The sequence below is a fragment of the Zonotrichia leucophrys genome, chromosome 3 (assembly GCF_028769735.1).
Source record: "Zonotrichia leucophrys gambelii isolate GWCS_2022_RI chromosome 3, RI_Zleu_2.0, whole genome shotgun sequence".
NCBI classification, from domain to species: Eukaryota; Metazoa; Chordata; class Aves; order Passeriformes; family Passerellidae; genus Zonotrichia; species Zonotrichia leucophrys.
Genome location: NC_088172.1, coordinates 111162745 through 111178887, shown reverse-complemented (window position 1 = coordinate 111178887; position 16143 = coordinate 111162745). Strand labels below are relative to the sequence as shown.

Genomic DNA, 16143 nt, shown 5'->3' with positions numbered 1-16143 from the left:
TGGAACACATCCCAAAATCCCGCTAACAGAAGGAGGAGCAGGATCCGTGTCCTTTGCAGTTCATCTTCCTCAGCGAGGCATTGCTGGCATGGGAACAGCTCCTTAATCTGCTGCATGGAAAAGTGCCTTGGAGTGTGGGTGTAGGGATGGCAGGCGGCGGGCCAGGAGAGGCTTGGCATGCCAAGGAAATAATGCATTCATTCTTCAAAATATGACAAAAAAAAAGGAGTCTTCTGGATGTCCTGTTGGATCTGCTGTGGGAAGGCAGGGAGAGAGGGAAGGCTTGGAAATAAAGCTGGCAGGAGGGAAAGGTCGGTGGGAAGTCAGGTGTGTCTGCACCTGATGCTGCCAGAGAAGGATATTCCACAAAAATAAAGGACAAAAGGCATTAAAAATATTGCACAAATGAAAACATTTTATATCTGTACATGATAAGAAATGAAAATTGGCCAGCATAGAACACAATGCACCCCTGTGGCTTTCTTTAAATAAATGGAATAAATGGGAGGCTGAGGGTCCCCGAAGCTTCCACTCAGCTTTGGAGTTAATGGGTGTTAATTAGCATGGAATGGGTGCAGCTTGTGAGGCTGGAGTTTGGGTCAGGAACACCCTTCTTATGCAGATTTGCTGCTGCCGTGCTCATTTGCATAATGGAATCATAAATAGGAATTTTCACCAGGGAATCTTCATGGAGACCAAGGATCATTCAGATATGATAGGAACAGGCATTGGAGAAGAGATCAGAACAAAGGTGAGGAAAGGTTTCCTTTGGAGATTGTGGAGTTCCTTGTGGGACTGGGGGAAAATGTCTGGAATGTTGAATAATTTTCAAATAAGTTTTCCAGTCGGTTTTTTGGTGCTCTTTGATGGCTTCTGTACACAGTACACACAAAAAAGGAATTAACAATATTACAAGCTGTGAACATTATTATGAGGATAGATAACTTTGGAATTAGTAATTTTGTCTGGGACTCATCTCTGCAGCACAGAGTCCTACTGAGCTTGTCAGGCTGGTCATTTTTTATGGATGTGGAAGAGAAATAGACACAAAATCAGACACAAATAACTGTATTTAGGGAGATTTGATTCAACTTCAGATTCAGGGACTCTCAGGGTTTTGTAATGTCTGTGTCTGGGGTAGGGACTGGTTTCTCCTGCCTTAAAATATGCAAATGGGACACTGTGGTGTGACCCAACTGAAGCTGTGGGATATCCAATATCAGGAGGATGTGGAGCTGCTGGAGAGAGTCCAGAGGAATCCACAGAGATGCTCCAAGGGCTGGAGCCCCTCTGGAGCCAGGCTGGGAGAGCTGGGGGTGCTCACCTGGAGAAGAGAAGGATCCAGGGAGAGCTCAGAGCCCCTTCCAGGGCCTAAAGGGGCTCCAGGAGAGCTGGAGAGGGACTGGGGACAAGGGATGGAGGGACAGGACACAGGGAATGGCTTCCCACTGCCAGAGGGCAGGGATAGATGGGATATTGGGAAGGAATTCTTGGCTGTGAGGGTGGTGAGGCCCTGGAATAGAATTCCCAGAGAAGCTGTGGCTGCCCCTGGATTCCTGGAAGTGTCCAAGGCCAGGTTGGACAGGGCTTGGAGCACCCTGGGACAGTAGAAGATGTCCCTGCCCATGGCAGGGGGTGGAACTAAGGTCCCTTCCCACCCAAACCATTCCCTGATTCCATGACTTCCATTTGCCATGTCCAGGAGTTTTTACCCTGCCCTTTCACGTGTCTCTCCTGAATTTTGTGTCATTTGTGTCAGCCTTGTGCATGCAGATGTCCTGGATATCCTCAGGCATCTCAAATGATCCCAAATGTCTCCATTTAGGGGAATAAATGAATCCCTGGATGTTGAAGCTCCTGTGCAGACCTGGTCAATGTGGTTAATCCATAAAGCTGCTCATCCCTGCTAACACTTGGGCTTCCATTCTGCTCTGTTTGTCTTGGAATATTTCAAATTTTTTTTATCTCTACAAACGGAGTGCTTATCTCTCTTATCAGAGTAGCACTTTGCTTTCATTATTTTAGAAGAATATTTCAGCTTATGCTATTTATTAAGAATATGCAAATTGCAGGGTTGCCTATGGAAACACAGGGTCCTTGGTGACAAAAAACCTTGTTCAGAGGATCTATAGGAGTATGGATCCATAAAGAGAATAGCTGGAGAAAATGGATGTGGATGCTGGAAAGGAATATAGATTCTATAATTTAATCCCCAATTGTTTGATTAATATTTTTTCATAGGGATGCTTGAACATTTAAAGATTCCTGTCTGAATCTGTTTGGGTTTGAAGTTCAAAACCAGAAAAAAAAGAAATTAAAACACCTTTTGAAATTTCAATTAAGAGTCAGTCAAAACCCATCACTATTCTTGTTTTTGTTTTGCAAATTAGCAATTAAAAAGTGACAAATGTCTTCAGTGCTTAAACACTCCTCTGCAATACCCATTATGTTCAAATAAGACTTTTTATTTTTTCTAGAAGCATGAGTGTTTCCCTGTTTCCTTCTTTTTTTTCTTCCTCTTAGGAATGCCTCCAGAAGCTCCCTCTGTAACTCCAAAGCAGCATTCACTTCCCCACTACTGGGGATTATGCAAATCTCTTCATGAATAGTTTAAAATCACATTCATGTTTTTGAGTTTTAAATTACAATATGGGTGGCTTATTTTGCTTTTATCGTTCTTTACCTCCTTGGTTTTTTTTACTTATTTGTTTCCCCCTCAGAGTTTTATTTAATTATTTAAATTTATTATTTAAATTATTTACTTCTTCAGTTTCTTTACTAAAGTAGTAATAATTAAGGGACTTAAACTTTTCTTTTATGCTGCAAGACCATGTGAAACCTTGAACTGAAATTATTTCCCTGTTTTGGTGATAATTGTCCACATTAACCATGGCTAGAGGCAGCCGATGCTCTGGAAAACAGGCACTCCATGAGCTCACGTGTCTAATTCCAGAATATTATGTGGGATTTTATTGTTAATATTTCTCTCCTTATGACAATTTCTCTGTCGAACGTGGCACCACTTTAGCAGAATAACAAACATCAGATGAATGGATTAATGCTGGGGAAAGCAATTTAGTGCTGGATTGTTGTAAATGATGTCTCTTTACCAGCAGGTTGTTTTATTATGACAAAGATTTCAATTTCATCTGTTCTCGGGGATGGGAGGATTTATTGTTTGTGTGAGGTGGCAGCGCACTTGAGAAAATGATGAGAGCAGTTCTTCAGGAGAATAAAATCCCTCTCTCTCTGGGAAAGGGCGGCACAATAAACTCAGGGATCAGCTGGAAGAGGGAAAAATGGAGGAACCATGATGGGGACACAGGTCACTGGTGAAATCCACAGAGTCACAAAATAGTTCAGGTTGGAAAAGCCCTCCAAGATCAAGTCCAACCATCCCCCAGCACTGCCAAGGCCACCACTGACCCATGTCCCCAAGTGCCACATCCCCAAAACTTTTAAATCCCACCAGGGATGAGGAATCCACCCCTGCCCTGGAAGGCAGGCCAGAGATAATTATCAATGAGAGAATCCCCAATAATTGTTACTGATCAGGTCATTGGCTACAGCCCTGATGATCAGGGATTTCAACAGCAACCTCAGGGATTTATTGAGCATTAAAATACCAGAAATAAAACACATTCTAAAAAATAAGAACGAGCATTTCTGCTTTGTATTTCAAGCTGGGCCTGTAACTGAGCTCAAACCTGAGTTTGGGTTGTCTTCTAAATCTTGGGTTTCTCATTCACACTCAGGTGCTGGCCTAGGAATATGAAGTGGAAGAAAATGTGGATATGTCCCATTCCTTGGCATGGATGATGTTGCTCATTGGCCTCCCCTCAGCATGTTTGTCCAGCCAGTGGTAGTTTGATAAATTGCCTCCTATGAGAGCCTCAGCCTCTTTCCCTGCCCCTGGAAAGAGGGGTCAGAGATGGTTATCAGTGAGAGAATCCCCAATAATAGTTATTGATCAGGTCATTGGCCACAGCCCTGGTGATCAGGGGTTTCAACAGCAACCTTAGGGATTTATTGAGCATTAAAATCCCTGAAATAAAACACTAAGAATGGGCATTTCTGTATTGTATTTTGAGTTGGGCCTGTATCTGAGCTCAAACCTGAGTTTGGGCTGTCTTCTTAATATGATGTGGAAGAAAATATGGATCTGTCCCATTCCTTGGCATGGATGATGTTGCTCCTTGGCCTCCCCTCAGTGTGTTTATCCAGCCAGTGGTAGTTTGATAAATTGCCTCCTGTGAGAGGCTCAGCCTCACCTGCTGTGGGCACAGCTGGAATTTTAGGCAGCTGGAACTCAAATTTCCCTGGGAATATTAAGGATGCAAAGCACTGAAGTATTAGAGTTGGGCAGGAGTTTATTCTCCATGTGTCTCATGCAGATCCAGTCTTGGGATCTAAGCAAAAAAACCCAAAACAAGTTAAGTCACCCTTGGAAGTAGTTTCATACAGCCTTGGTGTTCCCAATTCCATGGGAGTTCCAATGGCCCCTCTGCTCTGGAGCCAGGCTGGGAGAGCTGGGGGTGCTCACCTGGAGAGGAGAAGGATCCAGGGAGAGCTCAGAGCCCCTTCCAGGGCCTAAAGGGGCTCCAGGAGAGCTGGAGAGGGACTGGGGACAAGGGATGGAGGGACAGGACACAGGGAATGGCTGCACACTGCCAGAGGGCAGGAATGGATGGAATTTGGGAAGGAATTGTTCCCTGTGAGGATGGTGAGGCCCTGGAATAGAATTCCCAGAGAAGCTGTGGCTGCTCCTGGGTCCCTGGAAGTGTTCAGGACCAGGCTGGATGGGCCTTGGAGACACCAGCCTGATTTAGGTGAGGAACCCAAGTCCAAGAGCTCTGGTTATGTCTGCAATTAAGGGACAATAACTGCAATTTCATCATCAATTTGTATCTTCTGCAGGAATTGTCCTCAAGAGTTCCTGCCTATTTCCAGGATCTCCAGGAGCAGCCTTGGCATTTAATTGCTGCAGGTTGCTTAAGCATCTGAATTAGAAGTAGAAATCCCAGTTCTGTACTTTTTGGTGCATTAAAACTTAAATTTGAAGGTAATTTCTGAAGGTTCTAAGAAGGAACATTGTGAGGCATCAAGTTTGGAGGAGGGGTGCTTTGCTCTTCTGGTTGTGCTTTGAAGAATCATTTCTATGACTTTTACCCTGTCATATCTGTAGGGTTACCTGGAGAAAACTCTCATGAATCCCTAATTTCTGTGTATATAGAAATAGTGTATTTAATGTTTAGTTTATTTTTACTGCCTTTTTTTCAACTGTTTTAGAAAGGGAATAATAACAGGATGTTATAATTGAAAAGAAAAATGCATTGCTCCAACTTGACAATACTGGAATCTCCATGACACTCTAAATAAAAACTTTAATAAATAGTCCCTTAAACATTTATTTAACTAAGCCATCAGACAATTGTCAGTGTAGGTGGTGCTTATTCCTTTAACCAGAAGAGGTTTTAATTTAGACCCTTAAACAGTCTGATGTCCTTTGATAATTGGCCATGGGGGCGAATGACTACAAAAATCTTGTCTGAACATCAAATATCTCTGTGCATAAATTGTTAAGCTGAAGCATTTTTCCCTTTTTATAACATATAATATAATCCATTATTGCTTCCACCTCTGCCTGAAAGCAGAAAATTAAATAAATGTTTGCCATTAATACAAATTATTGTGTTTTGACAGCTTCCTAATCACTTCAGGTAAAAATGGTGCTGCACAAACAGCACAATTGCCTTATAAGAAACTATTTTTTGGTGTGTGCATGAGATTTCTCCTTGTTTGGGCCCTCAAACCCTTTCAAGGTTTGTCCTCTGTGATAAATTGATATTCAGAAGCATAAATCAGGCTGTGCTTGAGTTGTGCTCTGATGCAGAATGGATTTCTCTTTATAGTTACTCTATAAATAAACTTGGACAACACTTGACCAGCAGCCTATAGATGTTCCTTCCACTACCTCCCCTATCAATTAATATGCAAATGAGTGATTGAGTATTGGCAGATTTTGACCTCTCAATGTGTATTTTGTGCCCTCTTCAGGCATGGGCTGTTTCTGGGGAGCGGAGAGGAAGTTCTGGAGGCAGAAAGGAGTGTATTCCACTCAAGTGGGTTATGCAGGAGGACATACCCCAAACCCTACCTACAAGGAGGTGTGCTCAGGTGAGTCTTTCCTCTTTGGTTTTTAAGGATCAGGAGTGGACTTCTGAATTATGAATGACAACGAAGAGTGAAATGAGTGGCTGCAGTGATTGAGGAGATTTGAGGTTGGATTTACATCCCAAACTGTACTGAAATCTATGTATGCTCATCCCATTGCTGTCTCCTAATAATTAATGAGTCAGTGTATGAACAAATATTCTGTTCTGATTAATAATCTGTTAATTCTTCACACACTTCAGTGCACAGCATCTTGTCATTTCCAGGCCAAACCCTTGCATTTATTTTTTACTCTGCACTACAAAACTCCAATGCAGTTTCTTTCTGTGATCTAAACCACAGAAACTCTGGTAGCCACCTAATGCTGCTGGAGGAGAAAATCCTGTTCTTTCTTGGACACACTTGGAAGTTTTCCTTTGGTTTATTTTCTTGTTAACATTTTTATGCCAAATGGTGACACTGGGTCTTGTTCTTAGTGACAAACTCTCACATGGGCTTCATGGAAAGGGTCTGAAAAGTGACACGGACAAATAATGGGCACTTGAAGCCCTGTGCAGAGGTGCTGCAAGGCAGCCAAAAAGGCAGAAACTTTCTGGAAATGGTGAAAAGTGGGAAAAGGGATGATTTGAGGTGGAATGGAATGGAAATAGAAATAGAAATAGAAATGGAAGGAAAAGGAAAAGGAAAAGGAAAAGGAAAAGGAAAAGGAAAAGGAAAAGGAAAAGGAAAAGGAAAAGGAAGGGAAAGGGAATTAAATTGGAATGGAATGGAATGGAAATAGAAATAAAAATGGAAAGGGAAAGGGAAGGGAAGGGGAGGGAAGGGAAGAAAAAAGGAAAAGGAAGGGAAAAAGAAAAAAAAGGGAAAATGAAAGGGAAAGGTAAAAGGAAAAGGAAAGGGAAAATGAAAGGAAAGGGAATTAAATTTGAGTTGAATGGAAAATTATTTTTCCACTTTATGGGAGAAGGGAAGGGAAATTAAATTTGATTAGATTGGAATGGAAAATTCTTTTTCCATTTTCTGGTGACAGCCATACAGAGGACAATCTGAAAAAGCCTTCTGGAGGGTGTGCAGGATTTGGAGCTATTTTCAGTGCGTTCTCCTAATACATAAATACACCATTTTTGGCCAGCATTAGACAACCCAGGATGTTCATTCAGCACCAAACATCTTTTCATATTTTGCTTACAGATGTTCAGAACAATTCTGTTGCTCTGTATATTCATAAGCTTTTAGAAATCTGCATAGCTCAAGTGGCACTGAAATCAGAAGGGAAGAACTCTGCTGTTGTTATTCATAAACTGGGGATGTACAATTACCATATAAAATACGCAGCTAACGATGATTTCCTTAAAAACAGGGTCGTTTATAGGCTTGTGGTTCAGGCTGTTCACATGTGAGCAGGTCATTTGGGTTTGCTTTCAGTTGTTTTCTTTGTTTATCTTCAGTGACTGGAATGTAGAGAAAAATAAAGCATGTCTGGTTATTGTATGATATTAGTTAGAAGGCTGAGATTCAGTGAATTAAACCAATTTATAATCTTGTCAATTCTCATCTTTCTGAGGCATTTTCTCTCATGCACAAATCACAGTTTCTAATAGTTAACAATTCAATATAAAAATGTGCCACACAGACTTTGTTTCTGCTCTGAGTTATGTAAAATATTTGACTGTGAAGTTGTTTCACATCTCCTAAGCAGAAAATCCATGTTTTTCTGAGAAAAACTACAGCTTCTTCTATAAGAATTATTATTTTGACTGATTCTTCCATATTGGATTTCCAGTTCTCCTTAAAATGTCTTGGCTCCCAAAGGTCACCTGGAAGGCTTCTAAATAGCTGATGGAGGAGAGTGGAGAAAGGGAAAATTAATTTCTTGCTCTGTTACCTCCTGTCCCTGTGGTCAGCTGGTGATTTCCCAAGTTAATTCCACAAGCCCAGAGCAGGGTGGTGGTTGGGATGTTGTGATTTAAGGATGGAAAGGTGTGGGGAGGGTTTGGCTGGGTAATGTGGGGTTAATTTTACATATTTGTGCATAAACTGTTGATATAAAAGGCAACAATGGGAAATCTGATGGGAATTTTTCAGGAGTTGTTGATAGCAATAGAGAAATAAATGTAATATTGGAATGTTCTTGGCTTCTTGGATTTGCCCTTCCTTAAAAATGCAGAAGAAAGTCCTGTGACAAACGATCATCATGCTCATGGAATCTTGGAATGTTGGGATGATTTTGGGTGGGAAGGGACCTTAAAGCTCATCCATTTTCACCCCTTGCCCTGGTCAGGGACACCTTCCACTATCCCAGGTTGCTCCAAGCCCCATCCAGCCTGGCCTTGGACACTTCCAGGGATCCAGAGGCAGCCACAGCTTCTCTGGGAGTTCTATTCAAGGTTCACAGCCCAGAATTCTTTCCCAAATCCCATCCATCCCTGCCCTGTGGCAGTGGGAAGCCATTCCCTGTGTCCTGCAGAAGACATAAATTGAGGATGAAATTGCAGTTATTGTCCCTTAATTGCAGAGATCACCACAGCTCTTGGACTTGGGTTCCTCACCTAAATCAGGCTGGTGTCTCCAAGGCCCATCCAGCCTGGCCTTGGACACTTCCAGGGATCCAGGAGCAGCCACAGCTTCTCTGGGAATTCTATTCCAGGGCCTCACCACCCTCACAGGGAACAATTCCTTCCCAAATTCCATCCATCCCTGCCCTCTGGCAGTGTGCAGCCATTCCCTGTGTCCTGTCCCTCCATCCCTTGTCCCCAGTCCCTCTCCAGCTCTCCTGGAGCCCCTTTAGGCCCTGGAAGGGGCTCTGAGCTCTCCCTGGATCCTTCTCTTCTCCAGGTGAGCACCCCCAGCTCTCCCAGCCTGGCTCCAGAGCTCTGATGAATTTGTGACTCTCCCGATGCTCAGGCATGGCCTTGCATTCCTTGGAGAACCCTTCAGCTGGACACTACAGCACTCTTCCAAAGTGGCTCTGGCTTCTCCAAAGTGTTTAAATGTATAATTAAACTACAAATATTCCCTTCCCTTTCTGCAGCTTGTAAAAAGGGATCTGAAGGTTTCCATGGACAGGAACTGAGTCCTCAAGATTAAAGTTTCCAAGCAGTAATGAGAGTGGCTCAGAACATTTTCTTTTGTTATTAAATTGCTGTCAAGAGAATAGATTCCTGTTGTGCCTTTGTCTGGTCTTTTTTTTTTTTTTTTTTTAATCCTTATAAGAACAGGATATAGGAATTTTAATGACTGTGAAGAATCTCAGTGTTCACCATGCCCTTGATCTGTGCCTTGATAGGATTGGCCAATTGCTCCACCTCTCCCCTTTTTTTTTCCCCCCTAGTTCACCTGTGAGAAAGGAAGGAAAGGTCAGCCAAAGTACAGAATACTGCATCAATCAAAGTTAATGTCATGAAATGTGGGAATTACTGTTTTGTGTATTTTTTGTAGAAATTGAAGAACAGGATTTTGTAGAAAATCTGTAATTTTTGTTAACTAGAACAGTTGGAACAAGTTGTGTCTCTGCAATCATGAGATTATCGTCCTAGGATCCTCCTGGATGTGCATCTAAACCTTGATATGACCCTAGAAACTATAATTTGTCCTCCATTGAATTGCTAAGTCATGAAATAAAATGAATGTAGCAATTTCACTTCAAAAATAATTTGGAAAGGTGATGGCAGATGCTGCTGTAACGATAAAACCTTGGCAACAAGAACCCAACAGATGCACTGAATTTCACTTACCTGCTCCTCTGCAGCTCTACCTCCAAATTTTCAAAGCTGACACTCCTGACACATGTTATTTTTCAGCTGAGAAGTTGACCAAGAAAACTTTATTGTACCTTAAAATCCAGGATGCAGGAATGGAATCTGTAGATTTGTCATTTAAAAATGAAAGGCAGAATAAATATATGTTTTTCATGGTAAAAAAATGATAAGTAAATTTGCCATTGCCTGAAAAACAAAAAGCTCCTTGCCCACAAGGGATGAGAGCAGCTCTGCTGAGGGAGCTCTGCTCCATCTGTAATCAAGGCTGAGTCCATTTTCCATCTCAGAATTTGACTTCTCAGGGTCAATGTCTTGTCTGGTTCAGGCTTGAAGAAATCTAAGTGATATTTATTATTTAGATACCTGATTGTGCCTCTTAGCAAATTTAAAATCCTCACAGCCTCACTGCTGTCCTCTGCTCCTTTCATCTGTTTATTCCAGCATTGCCCACAATCACAGGCTTGGGTTGTAGCAGCAGCAATATAAATTCCAAATATATTATTTATTATTAACAACTTTATTTGAATTGTATTCCACTGAGATGTGTTGTTTCCATCTTCCCCGTCTCCTGCTTTATTAAAGATATATACAAGATGAAAATGTGGCAGCCCCAGAGGTTGAAAGAGCCATTACAGAGCAAGTCAAAGACAAAATCTTCTGACCTGGAGCCTGCAGGAAGCTCCCAAAGGAGCTTCATTTTCACAGGAGATTCCATGCAGGGCTGAGATGTTCCCCGTGTCACTGGGCCTGAAAACAGAAGATGCAGCACGGAGCTGCTTCTTTTTAACTATCAGAACACGTTGTGTCTGTGAAAATGGTGTTGTAAAAACTCTCAGTGCTGTTGTTGTGGCTGGTGGGGGGGGGTTCCTACTTTTTGTTCTTTTTGCTGTGGAGACCTTGTTAAGAAAAAATAATCTACAAAGGCAGTTAGGCTGTGCTCAAACTGTGCTCCCAGAACTGGTGGTTAATAGAGGTGGTGGATATTGGGAATAAATCCTTCCCTCTCAGGGTGGTGGGGCCCTGGCACAGGGTGCCCAGAGAAGCTGTGGCTGCCCCTGGATCCCTGGAAGTGTCCAAGGCCACTTGGATGGGGCTTGGAGCAACCTGGGATAGTTTCCATAGCAGAGGAGGTGGAAAGGAATGGATTTTAAGGTCTCTTCCAGCCCAAACCATGTCTATAAAACCAGGGAGAAGCTGCAGCTCTTGGGAGACCGTGACTCTGGAATTAAAGCAGGTGATGGAACATGTTGGTGTTTTTCCTGCTTTTCTTGTTTATTTGGTTGTGTTCCTATTCTTTTGCTGCTCATTCTTCCAGGTGAAATCTTCCTTCCTTTCAGACTCAGGACTGAAATGCTGTGGTGTCAGTGTGGATATGTTTGATAATGTATTTTTCCTGAAATTGGGAGAGCACTGCAATTACTCTGTGCAAACATCACCCCCTCTGACTTGCTTGTTTTATGGAATATCTCCCTGTGCCGGCATAGAAAAGTTTAGAAATTAACTCTTGTCTCACAGAGGTAATTAAGATTTTGAATAATTCTGCAAGTGACCTGCACAGTTTCTAGGTGTTGGATGAATAATGAAATTATCAAACCACAGGAGTTTAACTTCTATTTGCTCAGCTGTGCCCAAGCTGTTGTAGTTCAGCTTTCAATAAGTAAATTTTTATAGAGAAGTTGTGCTCTGTCTCACCTTTGCAGATGCTCATTTTTACCTCAGCTTCCTCCAGGTGAGGAGAATTTGGTCCATGAGGAAGACAAGAACTCCATCCAGTGAAAGGAAAGGCAAAACCATTGGATCCTCATGGCTGTGGTGCACTGCAGCAACAACAATCTAAAGGATATTTGGAGAAGGATTTTGGGGAAAGGCAGAGCTCAGGGGTGTTCCTGGATTTCCTGGGCTAAGATTTGAGCACATTCATTGCAGGTGAATTCTTTGCAGAGAGACAAAAGCCTTTCAGAAGGTTTGGTGCACTAAAAAATGGCAGATGGTGGAGCTGGGATTAGAGAAGGCGTAGGATGGCACCTGCAAACTTCTGGATGAAACATCAAAACCCATTGCAAAGTAGAATCCATGCCTTTGTATCTGTCAGGTTGGAAGTCCTGGGCGTAAGCAATGGAAAAGACTCATCCAATTTTTATTTGAACACCCAGAACGATGGAAGTTCCACCATTTCCATCTGTGGCCAACTTCCCCACAATAATAGGGTGCAGCACCCCTCTTAAATGATTTGTAGGGCTCAGTTAATTCTTTTTAACACTGCAGCAGAGATCTTTGCCTGCGGAGCCCCAGGGATCACCCACAAGGCACCCAAAATGCTTCTGACAAAAAATAATTGAGGTACAGCTGAGGCTCCTGCTGCTTTTTGCTCATTAAATTCAAAACCCTTTCCAAAAATTGTGTCTGGGACCTGGATCCCCCACAACAGGGGCAGGAGGGAGGGTGGATCACTCTTCTCCTGACCCCAGGATGTTTAAGGAATACCTTGGCCATTGCTGGGATAACTGGGTCACTCAAAAGTTTATTTTGCCCTTCACTTGGGCACCAAATCCCCTTTTTATTTAAGCTACTTTTCTGGAAATTCCTTGGGTATAGAATCTCAGAAAAGGAATAAAAGGAAGGGAGGATATTGGACTGTTTGGAATGTACCTGCTGTGCTGATTCACACCAAGGATGCAGCTGATCTGAGAATTTACTGCAGCAGAAATCAGCATTGACTTGGGCTGGATGGGGCTTGGAACAGCCTGGGCTAGGGTCAGCTGGCCCTGGATCAACTTTAGGGTCCCTTCCCACCCAAACCAGACCAAGTTCTGTCTTCATTTACCTCCCAGCTTCCAGGTATTAATGATTTAGTCTTTAATCATCACTGATGACCTTTTCCGTATTAATTTGTTTATCCACCTCTTTAATATGATTTTATTCCTGGCATTCACAAATAGAAGGGGAAATTGGGGGTTCATTAACTCCAGTGCTGAGCCCGTGCAGGAAGTTTCAAAGAGAACTTGTTAAAGGATATTTTGCTAAAGGTTAATTCTTGGCAGCTCAAAATCAACGTGTCTGGAAATTAAGTATTTATTCTGAGGAGGAAGGAAAAATTTCCTTTACTGATAGTCTTCCCTTATTTATGAGTATTCCATAGTGATGTGCTGTACTTCTGTATACCATCAGTAGGGCTCAGAGCAATAGGTGAGCTGGGAAGTGCTGAAAAAACAAGGTAATGGGGGAAAAAAAGACAGATCTGCCATAGGAGGTCTGAAAATATCACTTATGCACAAGGCTGCCGTCAGGATGTGTTGTTTCTTACCCAACAGTTCAAATAGTTGCTGTTATTCATCTACTCAGGATTAACACTGTGATGTGAACTGTGGCCACCAGCACTGGAACAGTTTGGCGTGTTAGTGAAAATGAAGTTATCAACAAGCTCACTGTTGTTATGGCAGCCAGTGGGGTCTCTTACTTTTTGTATTTCTTGTACTTCTTGTACTTGAAGTACTCCTTGTTTTTGCTCTGGAGACGCTTGTAAAGTGAAAACAAGCTACAAAGCCACTTACTGAGTCTACCAAACTGTGAATGAGGGAGGGTCCTTAAGGTGATCTGGTTCCTGCAGCACTCAGAGCAAACCTGATTTCTACTTGGATGAGGTCACCTCAGGCTGGTCACTTTGTCCACATCTCCAGGCTGACCCTAAATTTGTCCTTCCAAAGGAGGAGAAGCTGCCTGCCTTGGATGGAACCCTCTTGGAGCTCTTAAAAATCAGCTGAAGGATTGTCCTGTTTGTCTTCCAAAGCAGCTTCTTTGTTAAAAGCAAAGGAAAACACTCAGAAAGTACCTGAAGGGAGCCTACAAGAAAGATGGGGAGGGAATTTTTACAAGAGCCTGGAGAGACAGGACAAGGGGGAGTGGGTTTGCAGTGACAGGTTTAGATGGGATAATACTGAAAGAAAAAATTCTTCCCTGTGAGAGTGCTGAGTAGCTGGGATGTAATTTCCAGAGAAGCTGTGGCTGCCTCTGGATCCTTGGCAGCATCCAAGGCCAGGCTGGACAGGGCTTGGAGCAACCCTGGGATAGTGAAAGGTGTCCCTAGCCATGGTAGGGGTGGGAATTTTACGGTCTCTTGCAACCCAAACCATTCTAATTCCATTATTCTACATAGCCAGGACTCCTCCTAGACTTGTACTTAACAAGGAATGTTTTGCTCTGAGGAGCTCAGTGCACTCTTTGCACTGCCCTGCTCTTGTTTTCAATCCTTTTGGGGTGTTTTGTCTGTACTGACATTCCCAACCACCCCTTGAAAATCCATGGATCCTCGGAATGCTCTGTCTGGGAAGAATCAAGAAGGAATGATGAGGTTTCTTTGCCTGGAGACGTTTCTGTGCCTGTTACTGAGCCCAGAAAAGCTCTGTGGCAGTGGCAGTATCTGTGTTCCCACAGTGTATCCACACACATCAAATGTTACTGGGAAAACAAACCCAAATCCCAACATTTGTCCAAGTGCAGTTTTTTTGTCGACTCCTTTCCCCTCTCAGTTTAATCCAGTGTTTACTCAGTCAAGTGATTCAATTAGGAGCTGTTTTTATTTTCTTTCTGAGGAGTGAAGAATGTTAATTGTAGCTGAAATGCCTTCGAGTGATTCTCTCCTAATGTCACATTTCCATAAAATCTAGGAAAGCTTTGCTTTCTGCAAAGAGAGTGCAGCAGCAGAAAAAATGCTAAAAAACTGGGTTTAATGTTCTCAATGCTGGACTTGGTGTGGACTGGGACCTTGGTGGGGAAAGCAGAAGAAAAAAAGAAGGTCCTTTACTCCTAAAGTGTTGTGCTAGACTGAGAGAAAAGGCAGCAGATTGTGCAGACAGTTGGAGAAATCAAAGCTTAGGAGAATTAAAATTAATATGAAAAGCCATGATCTCAGTGTGTACAGAAATGTCACTGCCTGGGTTGGAGTAGAGAGGAAGGGAATGGAAATCAGCTTTAATTCTGCTATCCTTGGGTTCCCAGGCTGTTCCTGGGGTTTCACTGGAGCATGATTGTGACCGTGTTCACAGGGGTCTCAGGTTGAGGGAAGAGACGAGGATTTGACTCCATGTTTCAGAAGGCTTGATTTATTATTTTATGATATATATCACATTAAAACTATACTAAAAGAATAGAAGAAAGGATTTCTTCAGAAGGCTGGCTAAGAATAGAATAAAAAGGAATGATGTCAAAGGTTTGTGGCTCAGGTCTCTGTCTGAGCCAGCTGACTGTGATTGGCCATTAATTAGAAACAACCAACATGGACCAATCAAAGATCTACCTGTTGCATTCCACAGCAGCAGATAATCATTGTTTGCATTTTGTTCCTGAGGCCTCTCAGCTTCTCAGGAGGCAAAAATCCCAAGGAAAGGATTTTTCATGAAAGATGTCTGTGACACATGATATGGATTGGGCTGGTCGTTCCTCTCAGGGATTTTGTGAGCCATGAAAAACACAGCTGCATTCCTGTTGCTGGTACTTGGTGGTCTCCATTCATGGAATCAGTAAAGATGGAAATTTTGGAAAAAAATCTGATTGTCATCGAGTCCAACCATCAACCAGCAGCACCAGCAAACCATGTCCCCAGGTGCCACATCCACACATTGTTTGGGCACTCCAGGGATGGTCACTCCATCCCTGCCTTGGGCAGCCTGAGCCAGTATGTGATAATCCTTTCCATAAAGAAGTTGTTTCTAATATCCAGCCTAAACCTCCCTGAGGCAGCTGGAGGCTGTTTTGTCTCATCCAGAAGAGTCTGACACCAACTCCCTGCACCCTCCTGTCAGTGTCTTGTAGAAAGCAAAAATGTGATCCGTGACCTGGGATTAAGGAGATCCTGATTTATCCTGGCCACAAATTTGCTTTATTCATCCAGAGAGGTGACAGGTACCATGGGCTAAACTGAAAGTTTGAATTATCACTGACTGTCATAATTACACATTGTTTACTTCTTTTTTTTCTTTTATTTTTTTCTCACTACTGATTTTTTTTTTTTTTGTGTTATAATGGCTTAGATTTTTATTTGGAAAGGACACAAGGCTTAATCATGTCATTCCCTCTGCTGAATGCTGTGAAAATTCTTTGTTCCAAGTCAAATGGAACACCATTATAGCACACTTATCATCTCCTAAAAAAGTAATAAATTGGGTCAAACTGATCCTAGACATAATTCTGCTGATGTTAATGGTGTTACATCAGG

The 16143-nt window shown here is 42.5% G+C and overlaps 1 protein-coding gene across 2 annotated transcripts in view; it reads left to right on the top strand.

Moving 5' to 3' along the window:
* The window catches only part of MSRA (methionine sulfoxide reductase A), a 243412-nt gene that overhangs the window by 107889 nt on the left and 119380 nt on the right, over nt 1-16143 (top strand). For both annotated transcript variants that reach the window (XM_064709948.1, XM_064709949.1), the window contains exon 3: nt 6058-6177. In XM_064709948.1, the coding sequence (XP_064566018.1) occupies nt 6058-6177 (120 nt within the window). The remainder of the gene's footprint in view (nt 1-6057; nt 6178-16143) is intronic.